At 40.7% G+C, this 26,097-nt stretch overlaps 1 protein-coding gene across 4 annotated transcripts; it reads left to right on the top strand.

Annotated features, from left to right (window-relative positions):
* Window positions 1–12,596: 12,596 nt before the first annotated feature.
* Eloc (elongin C) lies at window positions 12,597–25,923 on the top strand. 4 transcript variants are annotated; one of them, XM_076924302.1, is made up of 4 exons: window positions 12,597–12,721; window positions 20,200–20,252; window positions 21,873–22,016; window positions 24,246–25,923. In XM_076924302.1, exons 2-4 carry the CDS (start codon window positions 20,249–20,251, stop codon window positions 24,434–24,436), a joined length of 339 nt encoding a protein of 112 aa, XP_076780417.1. In that variant the 5' UTR covers window positions 12,597–12,721; window positions 20,200–20,248; the 3' UTR covers window positions 24,437–25,923. The 4 variants fall into 4 exon arrangements, with proteins under 4 accessions (XP_076780417.1, XP_076780419.1, XP_076780416.1 ...); XM_076924304.1 differs by lacking the exon at window positions 12,597–12,721 and adding an exon at window positions 12,726–12,801; XM_076924301.1 differs by lacking the exon at window positions 12,597–12,721 and adding an exon at window positions 12,800–12,891.
* Window positions 25,924–26,097: the final 174 nt, after the last annotated feature.

The following is a 26,097-nucleotide window of genomic DNA, read 5'->3' on the forward strand; positions in this document are numbered from 1 at the left end:
ATAATTTGAAAGTTTTTCTACCAAGTAAGAATGGTTTTGCTTGCCGGGCGGTGGTGGCTCACACCTTTAATCCCAGCACTTGGGAGGCAGAGGCAGGCGGATTTCTGAGTCCGAGGCCAGCCTGGTCTACAGAGTGAGTTCCAGGACAGCCAGGGCTATACAGAGAAACCCTGTCTGGAAAAACCAAAAATAATAATAATAATAATAATAATAATAATAATAATAATAATAAAGATAAATAAAAAATAAAGAACAGCTTGGAGATACCCACAAGGATGGGGAAATTTCTTATCTCAGGATGGGCCATCTGTGCTGGGCAGCCTTGTATGATTTGGGTAGTTAAACATCATGTAGTTAAACATTCATGACACAGGAATGCAGTTCACTGACCACAAGCCAATCAGAAAACAACTCATGTAATGTCACTCTGCTTGTATCAGTGATGTTTTAGATTACCTAACCCTAGCTAAAATTCCCCTAGTTCCCTATAAAAAAGGCCTTTCTGACTTTGTCTGTCTTTACCATCTTTCTGTAGGTGGCTGACCCCTGCATGCAGGCTTCTTTCTCTCAAGAAATAAAAACACTCTTGCCGATTGCATATGTGAGTGGTGGTCTCTGTGCAACGTTTAGGACACAGGCTTCTGGGGGATCCTTGTCTGGCTTGGAGCTAGCTTTTGGGTGGGACAGGAGTATTCCTGAGAAGTGAGCAGCAACGGCCAGCCCTCCCAGGACTCTGAGTAGTAATCCTCCAAGGATCTGTCCTGTACACCAAGGGTAGCTTGGTGTTGTCTGTGCCCCACTAGTAAGTTCTGTCTGAATGTATCCTTGATGTTCACTTGTCCAATTTGGTAACATTACTTTTGGTCCCGAACCCACCTGCTGCTGCTGGATTTGACCTTCAGTACAGGTGGAATGGTGTTCAAATAAAGACACAATTTATATCACCCGTGCTGGCCGCTGGCATTTGGGGGCTTGGTTGATAACTCTTGGCTGAGTCTGTAACTCTGTGTGCTTTGGATAAAGGCTTACTAAGCAAAATAGCCAGCCAAATGCTCTCAGGCTTCTATGAACACTCCATTGAGGCCTTGAAGAAACTACAACAGCTGCCTGCTGCCAAAGCACAACTCTGCCTCTAGAAGGTACTATTCTAGTCATGATTGTTTCAATTTACACCTGGCTCTTTGCCAGTTCCTCAATGAACTCTAGATGACCTCAAAGCCATTTTCACCTAGACCAGAAGTGCAATTCTTCCAGTGGGCCAACAGAAAGTCTAAGATTAGTACAACACAGTGCTCCATTTGAATGAAAGATGACCAATTTTGACCAGGCCAGCCCAGTCAGTGCAGGAGTGAGGATTAAAAAGAAAAAAACAAACAAACAATTTAGACAACATTGTAGCATAACCCCAGACAGTTCTGAGACTGAGGTGGGTTTATTTTTTCCCAATCTGTTTTTTTTTTTTTTTTGTACAATTTTTTCTTTCTTTCTTTTTTTTATTTATTTTTATTGGATATTTTATTTACATTTTAGCTGCCATCACCTTTCCTCATTTCCCCTCCCTAGAAAACCCCTATCCCAACCCCCTTCTCCTTTTTGCTTTTAGACAACTTTTTTTAAATGCTAATCAAAGGCTTTATAAGTTTGGTAATGCTCAATAACAAGATTCCCATACAGTCGGAAGTGTAACCCAATACCCAACCTTAGATATACCAACTATCTTTAACTGGTGGATACTGTAAGACTCCCACGAAGGGAGGACCTTACCCAAGCCTCGGGAATTTGAGGCCACCCATTAACTCACAAGACACCGAACTTGATGCAATCAGCAAGAGGTATATTTTAATCAGTATACTGAGGTCAAGACCCATGACCCACGGAGGGGCAGTGGGGTCTGACCCCGGGGCTTTGGAGACAGAAAGAATTTAAAGCCAAAAACCACCAGGGGGTGGTGGTGCATGCCTTTAATCCCAGCACTTGGGAGGCAGAGGCAGGCTGATTTCTGAGTTCAAGGCCAGCCTGGTCTACAGAGTGAGTTCCAGGACAGCCAGGGCTACACAGAGAAACCCTGTCTCAAAAAAAAAAAAAATAAATAAATAAATAAATAAATAAATGCCAAAAACCACAACTCGGGAGGGGACCACAACCAGGGGGAGTGAAGGGGGGTTATTGGAGAGCACCTGTGGAAAGTCCCAGCCCATTATTCAGTTTGTGACAGTGTCCAAGGAACAGTCATGGGGAATATTTTGTATGGGCTATTCTCTAAGAGCCTATTGGTAACCAACCATCTATCTTGTGGTCAGCCAAGTTCCTGAAACACAGAGCTCATGACCAAGCTGACCTGCACTCTTGGTTCTGTTCAGTCTGCTAGGAGGTTTTGAAAATTCTTAACCCTTTCATTTCCCCATTTCTTCTGATGTAAAAGTCTTAATCATAAAACTTGTCATAACATCAAAATCTGAACAGCACTTTTTTTTTTTTAACAAAGGTAACTAATCTATTTAGAGATGTCTTCAACTTTCACCGATGTGGAGGTGGTCAGGAGCACCAGGTGTGATCTTTTTTAGTGAGGCTCAAGGTTCTTGACCCGGTGGTGGCAGATGAGAACAGCATCTCCAACCTGGAACTGATGAGGCATACTCAGGTCTCCAGTCTCATAAGCTTCTTTTAACTGCTCCCAGGCCTCATGTCAGACCACCTCAAGTGTTTTCATGTGGGAAAACAGGGATTTATAAAGAACAACATCAGAATCATATATTTTATCTATCTCAGTAAGTGATGGAGACCCACACACACATAAACTCTTATAAGGTGTTATCTTAAATCATAACCCAGAACAAGGCAAAAGGAAGGAGGGCTGTCCAGTCATCCCCCTCCAGTCTCCAAGGCTAATTTAGTTCTATTTATCTTTTTTACCTGTCCTGAGCTCTGGGATTTGTAAGCACAATGTAATTTCTAATTAATCTCTAGCTAGGTGGCCAGTCCCTGACTTACCTGGGCAACAAAGGCAGATCTATTGTCAGACCCAATTATTTTGGGTATTTCAAACCTAGAGAGTTCTCTTCTAAGATCTTAGCCACCACGTTGGCAGTCTCAGTCTTTGTAGGAAAGGCTTTTACCCAGCCTGAAAAAGTATCTATAAAGACTAACAAGTATATTGTTACCATATTTAGCAGGTTTGACTTCTGTGAAGTCCACTTTTCAGTAGGCCCCAGGTCTGTCTCTTTGAAGTCTTCTTCCTGGGGGACATCTCAAATACCCAGCATTAGTCAGGGCACAGACCTCGCAGTTTTTTTCAAATAAGTTCAATACATAAAATTATCAAGTTCTTCAAGATATTTTCTAGGACTTTCAACAGTCAGGATTATAGCTCTTTGAGCAGCCTTTTTAGCAGTCAAATCTGCCATCTGATTTCTTTTAGCAACAGCATCTTGAGTTTTCTGATGTCCAGGACAATGAATTATGGCCACTTTTGTAGGCAAAATGGATGGCCTCCAGGAGGCTCAGTAGTTTTCTTTGTTCTTAATATCTTTTCCTGCAGAAGTCAGCAGCCCCTCTGTCTGTCAAAAGCATACCTGCTATCAGTGTTCTTTCTGGCAGGGTGCTGGCCCAAATCACTTGTTTTTTATTTATCACTGTTGCTCCCGCCATCAGCTTACCTTTAATCACAAAGCTGCTCCCGTCAGTATACCAGTTTGGACTACCTGGCCAAGGTTGGTCTTCTGCCAGAATGTCAATACAGCAATAAACGGGGGAGGAATCATTGGTCTCGGGCAGCAAGGTGGCCGGGTTCAGGATGGCCGGGGAGGGAAAGATCACCCTTTCAGATGGGCATTAGTCATCTATCGGTCAGGGGGCTGCCAGATAATGTTCTCAAGGGAGTGAGGTGTCACAACAGTTGTCTGCTGTCTTAGAGTCGATTTCCATGGCGACTGGCAAGGAACCAGAATGTCTTATTGTAACACTCTATGAATGTGATTTCTAATTCTTTCTCTAGCTTCACGACTCATTGGGTACTGTTTCACTCTAATAGAGGAGGCACTGGTTTCAGTCCAAGCTTTTGGAAATTCTGTTAACCATAAGGCCAATATCACAGAGGTGGGGCTTCTCTCAAGACCCCTGGTCCTGTCTGAGTAAACTTCAACTTTGTCTCTCCCCAACAAAGGCATAGGGCACTCAGGAGTAACCGGAATGAGACATTTGTCCTTTCCCCAGATCAACAGTTCATGAAGAAGTCTAAGAGTTTATAGTAGGCACACTGGTCTTTTTCTAACAGATATCTTTGTATCTCTCTGCTCTCTTTCTGTTGCCCAGGCCTGTCCTTTCTCTCTCTCTATCTCTTATAACTGTGGCCAGTATTCTAGTCTTCAGTCTCTCTTTTGTGATATATTTTTTAATCTTGTAATACCTCTATACTCTGTAACTTCTTACCTGTTACCAGAGCCCAGCGGGGTAAACTGTCAGCCACTCTCTACCTGTAGCCGTGTAAGGGGGGGCTTCTAACAGGATCCTTTCTTGTTTTTCTGTGGTAAAGAGAACCTGTAAAAGCTGCTGGAAATCATCCCAGGTAGGCTGGTGGAAAAATATTAAAGACTTTTCCAGTCCTGTCAGATTGGCAGGGTTATCTGAAAAGAAAGGGTGACTATCTTTGACTGGTGGAGACATGCGAACATCTGACTCCATGCCCCCCCCTTCTGTCTCTGTCTCTCTCTGTCTCTCTCTGTCTCTCTCTCTCTCTCTCTCTCTCTCTCTCTCTCTCTCTCTCTCTCTCTCATCTTCCTCATCTCCTAGCTCCTCCTCTCCTTCTCCTACTTCTCTTTTTACTCTCCCTACTTTATCTCCTCCTACATATCACGCATCCTATTAAAATAAAACTTTTCTCTTAAAATACAATTAGAGCATAACTATACCAATTTGTGTCAGTAAGGTACAAGATAGACCTAATACCCAGTCCATCATTTTGTTGACTAACCAGAACCTCTGTCATCTCTCCTAACTAAAAGACTTAGTTCTGAACCTGGCTTTTTTCTTGGCTTTAGAATGGATGTCAGCTGAAAACCATCCTCTCAGATCTTTTCTCTCAAAGTAAATAGCCAGGATTGGCTATGAGACTATAAGTCTTCAACCCCGTCAGAAATCCAGAATGACTGAGTTAACTGAAATTATGGGAAGCACAAAGCATAGCTTCTAAAAATTAGCCAATTTATAGGGACCACTGAAAACCTGGACAGTCCTTATACTACAAAACGTTATATACGTTATATACGTTATATAACAAAACGTATACGTTATATACGTTTTGTAGTATAGTAGTATAGTTCCCTATACTATTGGAGTAATTCCAAAGATGCTCAATTTCTTTTTAGAATCCAAGACAGGAAACTGTCAAGACAGGTCTCTAATCAAAATGAACATTAATACAGAAATGTTTGTAACCTCAATTCTGTGGACTTCTGACGTTTTGAAAACCAACTATCCATGTAAGGCAATCTGGACTGTTGTCTGCTAACTCTTCTCAGCTATTTCTAAATAAAATATAGAAAACACCCTAACAATAAACTCAAAGCCATGAATTTGCTATAGACCCTTAACTCACAGGCTAACCATCTCAAATCAGTTTAAAAAGTTAAAGAAGGCCGGGCGGTGGTGGCGCAAGCCTTTAATCCCAGCACTTGGGAGGCAGGCGGATTTCTGAGTTCAAGGCCAGCCTGGTCTACAGAGTGAGTTCCAGGACAGCCAGGGCTATACAGAGAAACCCTGTCTCGAAAAACTTAAAAAAAAAAAAAAAAAAAGTTAAAGAAGGACTGGGTCTGAGCCTTGTATTCCTAAATGTGTTATATAGGCACAATGCCTATGAGAGTAACAATATTAATCTCACTTTTATATTAATAAGAAGCTCATACCAATGAAAAACTTAAATTTGAAATGAAAGTAAATTTTGTACCATTTAAGAAATTATAATTCATCTTAATAACAATTATGAATATTTCTATGAATACGTTATGCCTATGCAATAAATCCAAGCTAATTCTCCCTGTTCCAACAAAACCACTACTTTTCCCTAGAAAGACAGCCCAATATTAACCACCTCAGTCCCCAAGCCCAGGGAATAGGGGCACTGACTCTTCATTAACTTCCTCAAGCTGATTATGGGTGTAACTTTAGTAACTTCTTCAAGCTGATTAAGGGTCTTGAGATATTAGAAGAGGGGTTGGGGGAAGAGTAAACTGATAAGCCTCTGACAATGTGTCTTCACTGCATCCGGCTGGAATTCCAGGACATCAGAGGTTTGAGCAGGTCTGCTCAGCTTGCCTGATGAGTAGATACACCAAGGCTGTGTATTCTGCAATATACAATTCTCAAAACAAATTTTAGTAACAAGATAATTTTTTGTTTGAATTCTGGAATCTAGTCTTCTGGCAGCCTGCCTCTGTCATGTCTAATCCATATAATTCTGGGACTTTCTATGAGGGTGTGCTCTCACCATCCTCTCATTCCCGCCTCCCTGCTCTTGCAATTCCCCAACACTAAGGGAATCCAAACTTTCAGGTACCAAGGCTGTCCACTTACACTGATGCCTAGCAAGGTCACCCTCAACTACCTATACAGGTGGAGCCATGAGTTTCTCCCTTTGTGTTCCCCGGGCTGGAGATTTTAGAATGGCTACTCCAGCTTGTTTCTTAGGACCATTTGCTTGAAAAATTGTTTTCCAGTTTTTTACTCTAAGGTAGAGTCAGTCTTTGTCACTGAGGTGGGTTTCCTGTATGCAGCAAAATGCGGGATCCTGTTTATATATCCAGTCCATTAGCCTATGTCTTTTAATTGGGAATTGAGTCCATTGATGTTAAGAGATATTAAGGAACAGTGATTGTTACTTCCTGTTATTTTTGTTATTAGAGATGAAACTATCTTTGTGTGGCTATCTTCTTTTGGATTTGTTGGAAGAGGATTACTTTCTTGCTCTTTCCAGGGTATAATTTCCAGCCTTGTATTGGTGCTTTCCAGCTATTATCCTTTGTAATTTTGGGTTTGTGGAAAGATATTGTGTAAATTTGGTTTTGTCGTGGAATATCTTGGTTTCTCCATCTATGGTAATTAAGAGTTTTGCTGGGTATAGTAGCCTGGGCTGGCATTTGTGTTCTCTTAGGGTCGGTATGACATCTGTCCAGCATCTTCTAGCTTTTGTAGTATCTGGTGAGAAGTCTGGCATAATTCTGATAGGTCTGCCTTTATATGTTACTTGGCCTTTTTCCCTTATTGCATTTAATATTCTTTGTTTTGTGCACTTGTTGTTTTGATTATTATGTGACCAGAGGAATTTCTTTCCTGGTCCAATCTATTTGGAGCTCTATAGGCTTCTTGTATGTTTATGGGCATCTTGTTCTTTAGGTTAGGGAAGTTTTCTTCTATAATTTTTTTGAAGATATTTATTGGCCCTTTAAGTTGGGACTCTTCACTCTCATCTATACCTAGTATCCTTAGGTTTGGTCTCCTCATTGTGTCCTGGATTTCCTGGATGTCTTGTGTTAAGAACTTTTTGCATTTTGCATTTTCTTTGACAGTGTGTCAATATTTTCTATGGTATCTTCTACACCTGAGATTCTCTCTTCTATCTCTTGTGTTCTGTTGGTTATGCTTGTGTCTATGACTCCTGATTTCTTTCCTAGGTTTTCTATCTCCAGGGTAGTCTCATTTTGTGATTTCTTTATTGTTTTTACTTCCATGTCCTGGATGGTTTTGTTCAATTCCTTCACCTATTTGGTTGTGTTCTCTTGTAATTCTTTAAGGGATTTTTGTGTTTCTTCTTTAAGGGCTTCTACCTGTTTACCTGTGTTCTTCTCAAATTCTTTGAGAGTGTTATTTATGTCCTTCTTAAAGTCCTCTATCATCATTATTAGAAGTGATTTTAAATCTGAATCTTGCTTTCCTAGTCATATGGGGAATTCAGGTCTTTCTTGTGGGGGAGAAGTAGGTTCTAAGAATGCCAAGTACCCTGGGTTGCTGATGCTTATGTTCTTGTGCTTGCCTTTTGCAATCTGTATCTCCTTAGTGCTACCTTCCCTGTCTCTGACTGGAGCCTGTCCTTCCTATTGTCTTGGTTATATCAGAACTGTGTGGGGTGGGTTTTTTTTTTTTTTTTTTTTTTTTTTTTTTTTTTTTTTGGTTTTTCGAGACAGGGTTTCTCTATATAGCCTTGGCTGTCCTGGAACTCACTTGGCAGACCAGGCTGGCCTCGAACTCAGAAATCCGCCTGTCTCTGCCTCCCAAGTGCTGGGATTAAAGGCATGCGCCACCACCGCCCGTTGGGGTGGGTTTTATTACTGGGGTTAGAGCTGATTCCAAGAGCTGCTTAGTGCTCTGGGCCAGGAGTGACTTCCTGGGTCTTAGTGGGTCCCATTTACTCCCTGTTTGGGGTGAGTGTTGCTGTCTCCTTACCTAAGATACTGCCAGGTTACAGCTCCTGGGAGGCCTGCTTCCTCTGGGTTCTGTGAGACTGAGGGCAGAGCTGCTGCCCAGGATCTGGTCAGTGCTTGGGCCCAGACTAGAAGGAACCTGTGCTCTGGGCCAGGAGTCCCTAATCTGTTTTATACCACTTTAATTACATGCAAGTATTTAGGGCAGTTCTAGGTTGGGGAACTAGCAATATAATAAATGAAAATAGTCAAGGAACAAGCAAGGCAATAAGCAAAGTCCCCTGATCACTCCTGTGGGAGTGAGGGCTTATCAGGCTGACCAAAATATTTGAGCCTACTTCCCTGTCCTAGCCCAAAGTCACATTCAATGCCTGAGGCCTACTTCTTTGTTTTAGCCTAAGATTAGTTTCCTGACTGAAATCACTTCCCCGTTTTAGCCTGAAATTATATTCCTACCCGAACTTACTTCCTCGTCATGGCCCAAGGTCATATTCCTGTCTGAAGCCCATTTCCTTGTCCTTTGTCACACACATTTTCTGGCTATATAAACTGACTATTCGCGGCTTAGCAATTTAGAGTACCTGTTCTTGCAGAGGACCTGGGTTCAATTCTCAGCATCCATGGGGGTGGTTCAAAATCACCTGTAACTCATAACTCCTATTTCAGGGGATCTGATGCTGAAAGCACAACATAAACCCCATTTGTCTTCATTTAAGAACCAGGTCTGATTTCGAAAAAAGCCATAAGGCACAGCTGCAGGAACAGACCTTCAATCCCAGAAACTAGGTCATAAAATGACTCCAGGAACAGACCATAAAACCTAGAACAAGACCATAAAGACCCCTCACAAAGAACAGCCTGGAGATAACAACAAAAAATGGGGAAATATCTTTTCTCAGAATGGGCCAGCTGTGCTGGGCAGTCCTATTTCATCCTTTGATTAAGTGTTCATGATGTTGCAATGCAGACCACTGACCGACCACCTGTGAGCCCTAGCACCCACCAATGAAATTTTAGATTACCTAATCCCTCTAGAGAGTAGAAGGCCTGTGTGCCCTTGTCTGGGGTCGACATTTTAAGGAATGGTTGTCAAGCCCCACCCCCTGCATGCTGGTTGTTTTGGCAGAATAAACACTCTTTGCCTTTGCATCCTGTCTGAGTCTGGAGTCTTTTTGTTTGTTTGTTTGTTTGTTTTGTTTTTGTTTGTTTGTTTTTTGTTTTTTCGAGACAGGGTTTCTCTGTGTAGTCCTGCCTGTCCTGATACTCATTCTGCAGACTAGGCTGGCCTTGAACTCAGAAATCCGCCTGCCTCTGCCTCCCAAGTGCTGGGATTAAAGGTGGGGCCACAACCCCCTGGTGTCTGGAGTCTTCTTTCAGCGATTTTCAGAACCTTAAAATGCCTTCTTCTGATCATCATGAATATTGGGCATGCACCTGGTATACATACAGACAAAAACATTTGTAAACATAAATCTAATTTAAAAAAAAAAAAAAAACAGAGCCAAGCAGTGGTTGTGCACGCCTTAAATCCCAGGAGACTAAGGCAAGGAGATCTCTGAGTTTAAGATCAGCCTGTGACAAAACAAGTCCCCGATGCAGGTGTAGGGGTACACACCTTTAATCTGGGCCACACCTTCTGCTGGAGACCTACATAAGGACTTTGGAAGAAGGAAGATTCTCTCTTTGCCTGATTGCCTTGTGGGACTCAGCAACTACTAGATCCCTGGACTTCCCATTCACAGAAGTGTGAAGTTGGACTGGAGACTGTAACTTTCTTTACTATATAGAGACTATAAGTTCTGTGACTCTAGAGAATTCTGACTAATACAGGGGGCTAAGAAAAAAATACTTTTAAGGTTTTTTTTCTTTTTTTTTTTTTTTTTTTTTTTTGGTTTTTCGAGACAGGGTTTCTCTGTATAGCATTGGGTGTCTTGGAGAAGGTTTTTTTTTTTTTTTTTTTTTTTTTTTTTTTTAGATTTATTTCGTGTATGAGTACACCATTGGTCTCTTCAGATACACCAGAAGAGGACATCAGACGGTTGTGAGCCACCATGTGGTTGCTGGGAATTGAACTCAGGACCTCTGGAAGTGCTCTTAACCACTTAGCCATCTCTCCAGCCCAAGTTTGTCCTTAATACCTGACTTTGTTGAGGGCTAACAGCTGAGAGTTCAGGCCCCATATTAGGTCATTCTTCGAACAAAACAAAACCAGCTTCCAATGTCAAAATCTGGAAAATGACTTAGGCAATAATTCAGCATCATGGCAAGGGGTGGCATATGTGTATTTCTAGCAAAGCTACTAGTAATACTGAGCTTTTGCAGAAAGACACTTAAAATTAGCATTGGGAAACAAGTTAGGTTATTATACTGAGAACTATAGAGCCTTTCTCAGCTCTTGGTGAGCCTAATTTAGGGAGGTAGAATATCTGAAGATCAAAGTTTGCCAAAGCCATCCCAGCCAGTTCTCATACCCTTAAACTGGAAAAAAAAAAAAAAAAAAAAAAATGAGCAGAGCACGTGTTGAAATTCTCTTCCTTTTTTCTCTGGCTTCTGTCCTTGGGGCCAGTGAGCTTGCCAGAGAGCAGCTTCCCAATAATCCTGCATTTTATATAATCTAGTTCTGGCTTGAATTGGTTCATTTCACCAGTGACAGGGAAAAAAAAATACTATTGTAGTTGTCTGGCCCAGTTTCCTTTTATGTGTTCTTTAAGAAGGAATCCTGGGGGCTAGGGGGATGTCTCAGCAGTGCTCACTGGCTATTCTTCCAGAGGTAGTGAGTTCAAGTTCTGGCAACCACATGGTGGCTCACACAAGCAAATTTTTTTATTTATTTTTTTGTTTTTTGTTTTTTTGGGACAGGGTTTTTCTGTGTATTCCTGGCAGTCCTTGAACTCACTCTGTAGACCAGGCCGGCCTCAAACTCAGGAATCCGCCTGCCTCTGCCTCCCAAGTGCTGGGATTAAAGGCATGTACCACCACTGCCTGGCAATAAATCATAAAACAAAACAATCCTGAGCCAGCCTTATCAACCTATCCTTATGGTTGCTTCTTTAGCCCCTAGAAGGATAATTCATAGTCAAGATATACAGTGGAAGTTGGGCCCAGCCTTACTGCCTAAAGGGAGACTCAGGTCTCACTTAGTTTATCCAGATTTTTTTCCTTTAGTTTTATCTTCTGCTACCGAATGCCTCTCTTAGTATGAAACTGTTTTGAGTTATGGATACAACCAAAACACTTTCATTATTTCTCCAAAGCCTTTGAAAATTCAGGGCCACTGCTCTATTTTTGCTTTCAATTCCATAAAAGCATACTAATCTGCCAAATCAAATAAAACAAACACAAACAATCCATGGTAGGCAACATCAGGGTTTCAACACTCTGAGGTTTAAGCAGAATTATAAATTGGAGTTGGAGGGCAGCCTAGGATTACATAGGGAAATTACTGTGCCTGATGGCTGAGGAAGGAGATAGGATTACCCCAAATACATGGCTAGTCTGGGCCACATAGTTCCAGGGTAACACTGAAATACCGTCTCAAAAACTGAAGAACAAAATCCTTTGAGAAGCTATCCTTAGTTCCAGAAATTCCAAATTGCACATACATACTTCCTTTTGTGGGATACTATTACACAGCTGAGGTTGGTTGAGTAACTAAGTATCTTGAATCTACGGTTTTTTTAAGCCCACTCCATGAAAACAGAAGAGGAAACCTAACTGAACTGTTTTTCAGCTTTCTAGGAACGGTGTCTAGGTAACCACGGGAAAGCCAATGAAAAGGTTTGGTTGAGGGGGGCATGGAACTGGGGAATTGAGGAGCAGAAATAATGGGCCCCCGACTGAAGTAATGGTGATAGGCAGCGAGATCTGGACGGGTAGGTGTGGCGTATTTTCAGTCAACACTGACCTATACCAGGAAGAGAGGAAATGAGGCAAACACATTGTGAGCTTGTTAGGATGCTAGTTGATGTGTATTACTTTAAACAAAGAGGCGGAGACAATCTTTAAGGCCACCAAAAATTTCAACACTACACGGAAAACCACAAGTCCCAAGATGCAGTGTCACTTCGGACCAAAAGCTGGACGTAACCTTGTAAGAAACTACATATCCCAGAATGCATTGCTGCTTTGCTGGTTCAGCTTTCGCGGCAGAAATTGGATCCGGATGACGCTGCATTCTGGGAATCCAGAAGTCCTAGCATCTCATTGGTTGGGATTTGGTGGCGATGTCTCTTAAATTGACCCGTTTTACTGAACACAACGCACTTCCTTTGGACTCAAGTTACTAGCGAACCGCGTCTCGGCCTCGCCAGGTACCAATCTCCCGCGCGTTGCAGAAAGCGGCTGTGACGCGACGGAAGTAATTCCTTCCTGTGCCCCGGAACCCACGGGGGTAGGCGGCTGGGGGTTGGGGGGGGGCGGCCCTGAATAGGGGCTGTGGCGGTACGTGGGGTTACGGCTGCGGTGGCTGCGGGACTGGCTAGTGAGTGTTGGGCTGTGCTGGGGACCGGGTTCTGATTTCGCTCGGAGAGTTAGTGCGGCTGGGACTGGGCGTTTTAGTTATCCCTCTGCTCACCCGTTCCCGTCTGGGCGGGGAAGGAACGGAAGCTCTGAGCCTCTCCGGCCTCCCCAGCTCCTCACTTGGGGGAGGGGAGAGGAGTTTGGCGGGACCTTAACTAGCTCAGTTTGGTGGCTTTGGAAAGGGGAGGCAGGACAGGAGGTGTGGGCGAGCCGGGCCTTCTCCAGGCAGAGCTCGGGGAGGGTGGAGTTAAGAGCATGGCAGCCCAGTCGCTTTTCCTTTTTGCCTGCCTCATGTGCGCTTATATTTGTTTGACTGTTGAAATCAGTAGCTAGTCCCAGGAGAGAGCCCTCTCCCCTTTAAGCTATAGGACCTCGAAAAAAAAAAGTTTACGCTCTGAACAACTTGGGTACTCTCTGCCTGTCTGGGTACATTGGCTCATCTATCTACCTCACTTTTGCCTGAAAAGAGGTATCTAGCGCCAGGTACAGTGTCCATTTAGTTTGCCTTAGGGAACTGAAATCTCTAGTTTTGTGAGCATGAAGTTTGTGCAGGCATGCCCACTCCCGCACTTTCTAGTGTAGGAAAGCAATTGAAATAGTTTTACAACTTGATTTGAAATACCAGGTCTGCTTTTTAGTTTCCAAATTGAAACTAAGATGGTAAATGCCTGATTTTGTTTACATTATAATGTGTTACCGAGCTGTCGAAGTTCACAAGTGGATTTAATCTTAAGTGATTCGGAAGTTGCTGTGGTTTTACATCATGGATATTTGTTTTTTAATTTGTAGTAATTTGGGATTTCTATATTTCTATTTGTCAATTTTTTTGAGTACTCTAGGATGACATGGTAGTCACACTTATGTAAATGCCTCTGGTCTAATGACTGTTAGTTTTAAAGGTGAGGGCCAACTAGCCTGTCTCTCAGTTGTTAGTTTTAAAGGTGTGGACCACCATGCCTGTCCTCTTTTCAACGTGCTAGGATTAACCTTGGACCTCAACTACACTGAGTCAGCACTCTTGAGTGCCACCACTCCATATCTTCATCCCCCTGTTTAATTTATAAATGGCTTCTCATCTTTCATGATATTTCTCTAATAACTGCCAGACTGGGCCTAAACTTGTAGCATGTTTGCCTAATGTCCAGAGACCCTAGGCTGGTTCTCCAGTACCACACAAAAAAAATGTTGGTTTATTACCTCATAATGCTATTTTAAAAAAAAAATAAACATCCATTTCCTTTTTTGAGACATGTATGTAGCCTTGCTGGTCTGAAACTCAACCATGTAGATTTGCATGGCCTCCTATCTCTGCCTCCCAAGCACTGGGATTGAAGGCATGCACCACCACGCCCAGATTAAATCTATTTCAAATGGAGAGAATCTGCTTCATTACGAGATTGCCTAAGTGTGAATAGGCAGTGGTATAGACGCAGAGTGCTAGTTGTATATACTTAAGAAATTGTGCAGATGTTCGTGCTTCAGGGAAGATTGGGGGGAGGTATATGTCAGATTGGAATGTAAGCAGAAAAGTCTTTGTATGCTTTGATATGTTAATAATGTTAATAAAGATATTCATGCAGATACATACACGCACAGTTTTAGGTCGGCAGTATGTAGAGACAGACATAAGCCTGTAAACCTTTATTCAGGGTATTCAGGAGGCTTGAGCAGGCACAGGATAGCCAAGAGTTCCAGTGAAGCCCTGTTGACCCTCCCTCCCATAAAAAAGAAAATTGGGGGAGGGAATATAGCAAAATCAGGGATAAGATAACAGATAAGATCTTGGTCTGGAAAACACCCCTGGGATTTGATGTTTGAACTAGAAACATAATGGGGAGAGTTCAAGGAAGAGCTTCAGACAGCAGTCACTACTGCAAAAGCAAGGACTGGTAGTGTGAGGGAACTTGACCTATTCAAGAACTTCCAAAGAGACATGTTTGGAACATGTGCCAGATAAGGTTATAGCTCTGGCTGACCTGGCACTCACTTTGTAAACCAAGCTAGCCCAGACAGAACTCAGATCCAACTACCTCTGCCCCCTGAGTGCTGGGGTTTAAGGTGTACACCACCATGCTCAGGTGTTGTAGTAGTAGCTTTAAAAAAAAATTCACTTAAAATACTGTTGGCATGATCTAAAGATATAAAGTTGAAATAAGTAGAAAGCCATCTGATTTGAAGTATAATTTGAAGCCAAATAGCTTCTGTCTTTCATTCCTGGAACAGGAAAAAAAATCATTTTTGCTTTAATCACCTTGTGAACCTTAGTGCCATTTACTGAAATCAGAAGACTGAAAGGGAACATTGGTTTCTGACAAGGTTATCAGAAGATCTTTGTGGGACTTAACTTGATAAGTCATTAAGACATTCAGAGCATGCACATGCCTTAATCACATAGGTGGAGTTTGAGGGCAGCCTGGTGTATGAAGACATTAGATGTTTCTGACTGGCACTCAGTAGGTATAGAGCTAGGGAGGAAAACTGGAATTGTATCTTTTGAATATTAGATATTTAAATATTTAAATTGGAGGGTATCAAATAAGTGGTGTTAGATTGTGTGATAAAAGAAAACAGGTAAAATTTAAGGTACTGCTTTTTTAATGTTTGGGCAAATTACCTTGGTAGACCAGGCAGGCATTTGAACTGGTTCTTCTCTCTCTGCTTTCCACTTGTTAGGATTTTAGACCTGTACTTTGTTTGAGCCTCTTCAAAGCCTCACACACTTTTGTTTTTGTTTTGAGACAGGGTTTCTCTGTGTAGCCCTGGCTTTCCTGAAACTCACTCTGTAGACCAGGCTGGCTTCAGAAATTTCCCTGCCTTTGTCTCCCAAGTGCTGGGATTAAAGGCAATGCCACCACTGCCTGACTCTTATACACTTTTCATCCCAACAGAGATAGGATATCGAGTTTAGGGATGTTTAATCTACATAGTGCAAGGACAGCCAAGACCTAGCTCAGAAGGGGGAGGGGCCTCTTGAAGATTGGTGCTAGAATGAAGACAGGGTTTGGAACATGGACCTTTAAGTTATTGAATGATTACTTTTATGTGTATGAGTGTTCTGTCTGCATATATGTTTTAGTTTTCACAGAAGTTAGAAGAGAGTCAGATCCCCTGGAATGGGAGTTAGGACAGTTGGGAACTGCCATGTAGGTGCTTAAAACCATTGTAGGGGATCTGACCCCTCTTCTGGCTTCTTTAGGCTTCTTTTAGGCTCTTGAATGCACATAACACACATATATAATTCAATCAAAATACTATATACATTTTTAGTTTCTTAAAGAACCTACTTGAACTGAGAATTATAGGATATTTTTCTTTGCTGCCAAGAATTTAACCCAGGACCTTGGACATGCTATGCAAGTACACCACTCAGCTATGTGAGTACACCACTCACAAGCCCAGATTTTACAGTTTATGAGTAGTTGAACAAAAATCCAGAGGCAGGCCACTCTCTTTTGTTCAAAGCCAGCCTGGTCTACAGAGCGAGTTCCAGGACAGCCAGGGCTACACAGAAAACCTGTGTAGGTTAAAAAACCTAGAAGAGAGCTAGTTTGTAATTGGTCTTTCTAGGTTTTGCAGGAACATAGCCATATTCATTAGTTTCTATCTTGTCTGTGACTGGCTTATGAGATAGTTGTAACAGACTTTACAGACTGATAATTTTGAGATTCTTTTAAGTTGGTTTGTGAGTCTATGAGTCTATGAGTGCAGGTGCCTGCATTGCTCAGAGGGCATCCTATCCCCTGGAGTTGGAGTTGCACATGCCTGTGAGCCAACTGCTGTGGGTACTGGGAACCAGACTCAGGTCCTGTAAATGCTGTATGTGCTGAGCCACCTCTCCAGCTCTACCAGAATTACCTTTTTTTTTTAAAACCTATTATGTGTAGCTACTAACAATTTTAAGTTGCTTTGTGGGTGATAGAAATCAATTCGGGTTCTGGGGAAGAGCAGTCACTGCTCCTGTCTCACACAACTTGTGTTCCTGGTCAATCGCTATTGTGTTTGATAAGACCCAATTGCCTAATCTCTGGTCTCTTCTTCCCCCTTTTCTCCTGGACGTCTTGTTCTCCCTCTTAAAGGGGTCTTGGGCCATATATCCAAGCCTCACTGCCTCACTCCCTTCAGACTTCTGTCCAGTGGCTTATCTTCACAACCTTGAAATACAACCTCTTTCCGGTTTTCATTCCCTGCCTACCTTGCTCTGCTTTATTTCCCCATAGAACTTCTTCCATCATACAGTTTGGTTTTCTGATAGACACACACCTACAGAACCCTTTTGGGTGGGGGTGGTTGTTGGCCTAATAACTCAGTGTGCTCTTGGCAGACCTTGAACTCTTGGTAATTCTGTTTCCATCTCAAGAGCTAGGATTTCATTAACCTCCATGAAGCTGGGTCTGTCCCTACCTTGAGGTTAGAATCTTTGTGTTCCATCTCCTGTACATAGGACCACATTGTGAGGTGGGTAGATTTCTAAACTGGTTTTCAACCACACTTAATTGTTGTACATTCTTGAGGAGCTCCCAGGCTGATGTGGGAATTCATTGTTCCTTGATCTCTCTTCAAGTTGGTCTTGTCACACGTAACTCATTTTCTGTAGCCACCCATTTACTTTCTTGGAACAGCTAACTTATCCAAAGAATCTCATTATTGACAGTCTATCTGGTGTTCTTGTTGATTCTGGTTTGGTTTTGGTCTACTAGGTTGGCCTCAAACTCTGCTTTAGCATCCTGAGTGGGATTACAGGTGTATACCACCACACCCAGCTCTGTCTAAAACTATTAAGATTGTAAGAGCATTGCCATGTAAGTAATTGTATTAGTGCCATAGTCTCAGCCCTTCCTATAGGTAGAAGTTACATGTGGATTATGTCGGTTTAAACCAAGATTTGTCTCAATGTGAGTTTCTGGATATTTGAGCTACACACTTAACCATATGTCATCTTTTAAATTATGTTGATGGTGGTAGGACTCCTACTCCTTTAAATTTCATATTGCCTACGTGCTGTCCCTGATTTACTACATTAAGTCCCAAAGGCCTTCTGAGATGAGTCTTTGCATGGTCGCTTAGCTACAGCTAGTTTACTAACAACCAAGGTGTTTTTACTATGGAGAGTATCTAGATAGAAAAGTTGACACTTGAAGTTCTTGTACTTCAAGGATTTCTAAATTTTTTCACTTTTAAAATGAAACGAGAATATATAAATACAATGGTTTTGATAGAATTTTCATCTGCCTTTTATTACAAAGAGACATGAAATAGTTTTTTAATTTTTAGAGAACCACCCAAGGATTTATGTCATCAGCTTAAAAAAAACAAATGTAATTCACGTGGAACTAGGTTTTTTTTTTTTTTTTTTTTTTTTTTTTTTTTTTTTTTTTTTTTAAACAAGCAATTTAAGGCCAAATTAAAGCTGGGTGTGGTGATATTTGCCTTTAGTCCCAGCACTTTGGAGGCAAGAACAGTTGAATCTCTTTGAGGTCAAGGGTGTGTTCTACAGAGCAAGTTCAGGACAACCAGGACTCTTTTATGGAGAAAGCCTGTCTTTTTAAAAAAAAAAAAAAAATTGTAAATTTTTGGCTAGAGAGATTACTCAGTGCTCTTAAAAACTTGCCACTATTTCAGAGGACCTGGGTTCAATTCCAGGCATCCACATGGCAGCTTACAACTCTCTGTAATTTTAGTTCCAGGGGATCTGACACCCCTCTACAGACATACATGCAGCCAAAACATTAGTGCATATAAATTTAAAAAAAAAAATCATTGAGAGGCAGAGGTAGCTGAGTCTCTGCAGCCTGGTCTACCAAGCCAGTTTCAGAACAGCCAGGGCTACAGAAAGAAATTGTATGTCAAATAAATAAATAAGAAAGAAAAAGTTATAAAACAAAATACAAACAAAAAGGAGCCAAAAGCTGGACCGTGGCGGTGCCCTACATGCCTTTAATCTCAACATTAGGAAGGCAGAGGCAGGCAAATCTCTTGAGTTTGATGCCATCCTGGTCTAAGCAAGTTGCAGGAGGCAGGGCTACACAGAGAAGCCCTGCCATGAAAAACCAAAAAAACAAAAAAAAAATAAAATAAATAAAATGAAATAAAATAAAAATAAAAAAAATAAAAAATAAAAAAATAAAAATAAATTTATCAGGCTTTAAACCATAATACAGTCACTTAAGTAGTAGAAGCCACAAGTTTCCTGATCTCTAGAGAAATGATACTCTTGGGAGACTTATTTTTACAGAAGATGTTTATCTGAAAGGTAAGGGAATTAATTACTACAGTAATCACCAGTGAGTAAGCCTACAAGGTATTGGCTTTGCCAGGGTAGGCCTTTTCTCTCCTTTATCTCATATTAGAAGTTATACAAATTATTAAAGAATTTAAAAGCCACCATTTAGAAGCCAGGGGGAAAACACTAGTTTTCTGACAACAGGACCCACAGTTCAGATTCTCAGCAGGAAAAGTGATCTAGAACGTTTTGAAATGTGGTTTTTGGTTCTTTGAGTTTAGAGATTTTAGTTTGTGTTTTACATGTGCATTTTTTGTAAATCCTTATTTCCTCCTCTAATTGTTAAAAAATATTTGAGTATACTGTAGCTGTCTTCAGACACGCCAGAAGAGGGCATCAGATCCCATTACAGATGGTTGTAAGCCACCATGTGGTTGCTGGAAATTGAACTCAGCACCTGGCTGAACAGCCAGTGTTCTTACCCACTGAGCCATTTCTCCAGCCCACATGTGCATTTTTTGATGAGCATAGCTTTTTCACATGTTGTATTCTTGACATGTCACTTTACAACTGTGAGCACTGGCACCATCAATCAATTGTGTGTGTTAACTCTGGAATTGAAGGCAGGACTTTGGCTTTGCTTTGCTTTGCTTTGCTTTTGATTTGCTTTTGATTTGGAAAGTTTCCCTCTATAGACCAACCTGTCTAATAAACTAGCAATCCTCGCCACTCTGCCTAGTTAGCTGCATTTATACTTTTTTTTTTTTTAAGGCTGGTACCATGGGATCCCATACCATCAGGATTTGACACCCAGAGCTTTTTGCATATTCACATTCCCCTGAGCTGTACTACTATCCTTGACAAACCAGTTTTAAATAACCAGAATTTCTGGACTTCTGATGCCCCAACTGAAGTTCTGAGAGCATGCTGGAATCAGGACCTTCTATAAGGAGGGAAGAGTCCTGAAATGATTAGTGTCAGTATCATAGTAAATAGGAATGTGTGGGAAATGAAAATGCACCTGTTAATTCTAGTGTCTTTTTTTTCCAGGAAACTACTAAATTTCCTCTGGGATCAAAAAGAATTTTATAAGAACATAATGGGTAAGTTGTACAGAAGTGATTTTGTGTTTAAATTACTGGTAGCTGGTTTTTTTCTCTCAACTAAGGGCACCTGTGAGCCTACCCACATGACTATTGCACAGATAAGCACTTGAACATATCCATACCAAGGGGTGGCTTTGAAACTCACCATAAGAAAATGGCCAAAGTGAAATTAATGTTTACATGAATAGTTTGTTACTCTGTATGTAAGATAATAATACACAGTAACAATAAAATAAATCTTTAAAAAAGTAAACCTTGTAAGTGCACTGGTGTGTGTTTCCAAAGGGCATGGCTTGAGAGTACCCGGACCCCAGGCAGTAGTGTTAATTGTTATCCCAGTGCTGAAACAGAAGACTTTGGAAACATACAGGCTAGCTCCAAGTATGCAGTGATGGACAGCAGAAATACTTTCTCAAAATGAAAGGCAAGGCCAACAGCTATGGTTGCCTTCAGGCCTCTATATGCTCTGTAGCACTACACACCAGTGCACTTACATGATTATACACAAAATTGTTTTTAAAGTTTTTGGAGGCTTGTCCCAACATTTTGCTGTTACTTCACTGGATAGATACAGCTTGCATCCCCTTGAGTATTTTATTTACTTTTCACATTTCCCAATGTTTTAATATTGTTCTTCAGTAGGTTTACTTTTTAAAGATTTATTTATTTTATGAAACGAGTGTTCTATCTGCATGTACACCTGCATGCCAGAAAAGGGCATCAGATCACATTACAGATGGTTGTAAGCCACCATGGTGTTGCTGAATTCAACTCATGACCTCTGGAAAAGCAGCCAGAGCTCTTAACCACTGAGTCATGTCTCCAGACCACCAGCTTTACTCTATAAATCTAAGTGTAAGCAAGTATCATTTGTTACATTAACTTGTGTCTTTACTGTTTTAATAGTTTTCTAGTTTTTCAGGCGTGAGAAAAGTGAGGAAACTCATGCATTTGAGAGTTAGCTACTTGTTTAAAGACTGAAATTTGTCTTGTTTACATGGGTTTAGATTCAGATGAAACATGTTTAACAGAAATGGTGATTTTAATCTTTGTGTAGCGATTTTTGAGTAGATACAGAACAATCATCTTCATCTTTCTACATTATAGAGCTTCCTACAATTTCAGAATAGGATTTTTAAAATGCTTTTATATAATGGTAACAGTAAAAGTATTTACAAAAGATGTGAGAAAAAACCTTGGGTATATAAAAGTATGTATTGTTATTACATATTACATTGTACATTAATTTTTTTATCCCCAGCATTAAACTGTAGTTGAGCTGGGTGGTGGTGGCGCACGCCTTTAATCCCAGCACTTGGGAGGCAGAGGCAGGCAGATTTCTGAGTTCAAGGCCAGCCTGGTCTACAGAGTGAGTTCCAGGACAGCCAGGGCTACACAGAGAAACCCTGTCTCAAAAAACCAAAAAAAAAAAAAACCTGTAGTTGAAGCTAGCACAGTGGCAATAGTGGCATCAGTAGAGTAGCAGCTACAAACTTGTCCTCACCTTTAATGTGATTTTTTTTCTTTTCCACACTGAGCAGTCAAACCTATGCTAAGAACATGCTCTGCTGCTAAGCCCGGGCCCATGATTAAAGTTATTTTATTGCTTTATCTTAGATGGAGAGGAAAAAAACTACGGTGGCTGTGAAGGCCCTGATGCTATGTATGTGAAATTAATATCTTCCGATGGCCATGAATTCATTGTAAAACGAGAACATGCATTAACATCAGGAACAATAAAGGCCATGTTGAGTGGTCCAGGTAGGTAAATATGATGTCTTTTCCTTCATATGGCCTTTTAATGTTTAATATATTTCAAGTGAGATATGCATGGCACATGAAAGTAATTGCAATGGTACATGCCTCTAGTCTCAGCTGCTTGAGGCTGTGCTTTGGAAGGATTGCTTCTAGCCTAGGAGTTTTAGGTTAGCATGGGCAACAAAATGAGACATTTCTCAAAAGAAAAAATGTACAGGAGACATAAGGTAGCCACAGGCATATGGACCTGAGTTAGGCTCTCCAGAATCTATGTTTAAAGACAACAAAACAGGTACCTTGTATTAGCACTGGGCAAAAAGAGGAAGAAAGCAAACACATACATGCAAACCACTCTTGGCTCTGCTTTTACCATTCTTTAAATATTTTCCAACTTCCAAAATAATTCAAAGCATACAAATCAGCAGCAATTATTACATTTATATCATACACAACCATTACTAGTATCTAGCTCTAAAAATAATTTATTTCTCCAGAAAAAAGGAAACCCATTCAGCTTTATCTGTGCCCAGTCTGTTTTCTGTCTTCCCTATTCTGTAATCCATACAGTATTTGACATTCTGTTAGGAATAGGCTCCATTGTGTTTCTCTGCTTATCATAGTTGATAGAACATTTTGTGTCTTTTAGCTACCATAAACAGTGCAGACACAAGCATGTGTAAGTGTCTGTTTAAAATACCAGCTTTCAGTTCTGTTCTGTTGCTCTGAGGAACTGGTTGGACACGTTCATTGTGTTTGTGTATCTATCTTTTTTGTTGTTGATAACATACTAGTCTTCCAGTTTATAAAATACCTGGACTGGGATTTGTCTTTTCTTTGGGTTTATTATATCTATGTGTATGTGTAGTATGAATCTGTATCAGTTTATGTGTATCACATGTAAAAAGCTTGTGGGGCCAGAAGATGGCATCATCCCTAGAATCAGAGTCATAGGTGGTTGTGCCAAGTGAGTGCTGGGAACCAAACCCAGACTCTACAACAAGAGTACATTCCGGTGCTAAACTGGTTCTCTGCTCTCAGCTCATTGCTAGCTGTATATATTTTATTTGTACTTTTTTAGTAACTACTGATATTGAACACCAATTCATGCATTTGCTGGCCATTTGCATGTATTCAAGATTCTAGTACGTGCACACTCATGATCTTCCCTCCTCCACCTTTGAAGTAGCACACACCTGTAATCTCAGCACCCAGGAGGCAGAGTAGACAGACCTCTGTTCCAGGATAGCCAGAGCTACACAGTAAGGCCCTTTACAAAGGGAGCTGAGGCTCTTTAGCATGATGAAATGTCTTGGAACTACTAGATGGGGTGTGAGGGTACACAATTAAGAACTAAATGCTGTTATTAAACTGTAATCTTTAAGATAGTTGATTTTATAAATGCTATTGTTGATGTATTGCCTACATATATTCAAGAAAACATTTTAACTATTAGCCAAGTAAAATTTACTTAGAACCTCAGAATCCTACTTGTTTCTCATGCCTCACTTCTAACTAAAGGCAATTGGAACCTTGAATGCTGCATTCTCTTGCTGGGTGGTGATCTGTGCCTTTAAACCCAACACCCAGGAGGCAGACAGGCCAATCTCTGATCTACAGAGTGACTTCCAGGGCAGACAAGGCTACACAGTAGTGAAACCCTGTTTAAGAAAAGAACATTGTCTCTATTTGAGTTAAGGCCAATGCTATAAATAATATGTATATTGTCAAGACATTTTGAGGCACTAATGGAAAACTGCTTCATATAGCCTTAGTTCAGAAAGGTGTCTTACAAGGAAATCACATTACTGTGATTGGTTTTATTTTTTGAGCCTAGATTTAGCCAGCCTCAGATCCGTGGTCCTGCTTAGCTTAAGTGCAGGTTACAGGCACGTGACATTGCACCTAGTTGCTCTGTTAGAGAGACAGTTTTAAAGGGTTGTACCACATAGCTTAGAGAACTTTTCTCACATCTAAAGTGTCAAACTTTAGAGACTTGGCAGTGTTGGTTAGTCTCCATCCTGGGCCTTTGAATAATGGCCTCTCTCTTCACATTCTCTTCTCTCTGCTGTGTCTAGTCTCTTATGATGAGGATGCCAGTTGTACTGTTCTCCTATCCTAGAGACTTAATAATTTAAATGAAAGACTTTACCTTCAAGTATAATCACATTCTGAAGGAGTTGGACAAGAAAAGGTACTGTGCAGCCCTAACTACGGAACTCTTCTGTTTTGCAGGTCAGTTTGCCGAGAATGAAACCAACGAGGTCAATTTTAGAGAGATCCCTTCACATGTGCTATCGAAAGTGTGCATGTATTTCACCTACAAGGTCCGCTATACTAACAGCTCCACTGAAATTCCTGAATTCCCAATTGCACCTGAAATTGCACTGGAACTGCTGATGGCTGCGAACTTCCTAGATTGTTAAATAAAATAAATTATAATAAACTGTTAATTTTTTTTTCAGTATTTAATACCTGTAGTTCAGTTAGTAATTTTTTCACATAGCATGTTGCCTGTATGAAATTGAACTCTAAAGTTAATTGCTGTCATTTGCATAGCAGAGTTGAAATTTGTTTGCTACATCAACAAAATAAGGATGTCTCACAAGCCAAAAAATAAATAATGCCAGTTTCTAGGTGGATGTGACCTTTAAAATTATAAGTGATATAGCAAATCCTGGAATGTAAGCTTAAATGAATATTCAACAGTTAAATACAGGGGCTTTTTATGTTTTAGTGTTTTCTTTAAGAACCAGTTCTGATCTTAAGCCACTGAACATTACTAGAGTTATGCAAATAATTACATGGAAAACATGTTTATAACTTAGCCAAACCTTGATTTTTGTAACTCAAAGAAAAAGAGTTGAAATTTCTTATGTCTTTTTTGATAAACTGCAGTATTGTTTAAGTGCATCTTGTGTTTTGTTTATTGTCACAATTCAAATACTTTATTTAAAAGCAATTTTGGAAGCTAACCAGGTATCTTTTAGAATAGTAACTGACTTGTCGCTGTCTAGTCAAGAAAATGATGGTTTAAGAGTCCTGTGCATTGTGTTTGACCATTCTGAAGTATGACTTCTCGTGTCAGGGTTTAAGTTTGAATTTTTTCTTCATGGTCTCTTGGGGTGACACTTGTATGATGTTAAAGTGCCCTACACTACTTGGTGAGCTTGATCTAGACTACTGTTCCTCCATTACTGGAATACTATAAACATAGTAATGGAGGCATGTGAGCCCTGTAATGCTCAGTTACCACCAGAGCTGCCCTTCTAGCATCGTCTAGCCAACCATACTAACAACCATGGGTCTTCTGAAGTCACAGTCAGCCTTTAAACTGAGCAGACAAAGCATCTGAATAAGTTGGCTAGATTACTACCTTGGCACAGGAGAGCACTGAAGTGAATGGGATGGTGGGATATGGTTGCCTCCAGTGGCTGTCACGGGTCCATCTGCAAGCCTATAGCATTCTTCCCAGGACTGGAAGCTGCAGAAATCATAACTTCTTAAAAAAAAGTCCACATATTACTTTCCAGCATACAGGAAATGGTTACATGTAGACTGGTTATTTTTAGTAATGTTTCAAGGCATGCTGGCATGCAGCTTAGTACAGTTGTGATGAAAGTACAGGAATTGTTTCCGGCTGCAAGTCTTTGGAGCTCAGTGGTAGTGCTGCTATGACAAGGCCCTCTAGCTAACATATCTGCTCTTTCTATCAGCTCTAATTAAAGGTCAAAAGACAGTAGCTAGAAATAAAGTTAGCTTGAGACAGTTTTTGTAGGCTACTCTTGTGTTAGGTCCAGAGATAACCTTAAATTCACATTAAAATTGCAACACACTAGGCAAATTTGTATATGGAACAGCAAATGGTACATTGTGTTAATAAAGGATGTATTGACTGAAAAGGTCCAATCAACACTTGGTCTTTACTCTTTAGCATTGTCTTCTTTATATGAGAGACTGAAGCTGCTGCAGGATGTCTTGCCATGTAATAGTTCAGTTCAGTTTAAGGTGGTTTTATGTAACATCAAGATGTTAATAGTTTTCTGATACTTAGGAATTATACTTTATAAATTACATGTAATATTTC

The sequence above is a fragment of the Arvicanthis niloticus genome, chromosome 25, assembly GCF_011762505.2.
Source record: "Arvicanthis niloticus isolate mArvNil1 chromosome 25, mArvNil1.pat.X, whole genome shotgun sequence".
Lineage (NCBI taxonomy): Eukaryota > Metazoa > Chordata > Mammalia > Rodentia > Muridae > Arvicanthis > Arvicanthis niloticus.

Coding starts and splice junctions, on each gene's coding strand:
- Eloc (XM_076924302.1), top strand. Junction 22,017..24,245: donor GGCCATGTTGAGTGGTCCAG/GTAGGTAAATAT, acceptor TCTGTTTTGCAG/GTCAGTTTGCCGAGAATGAA.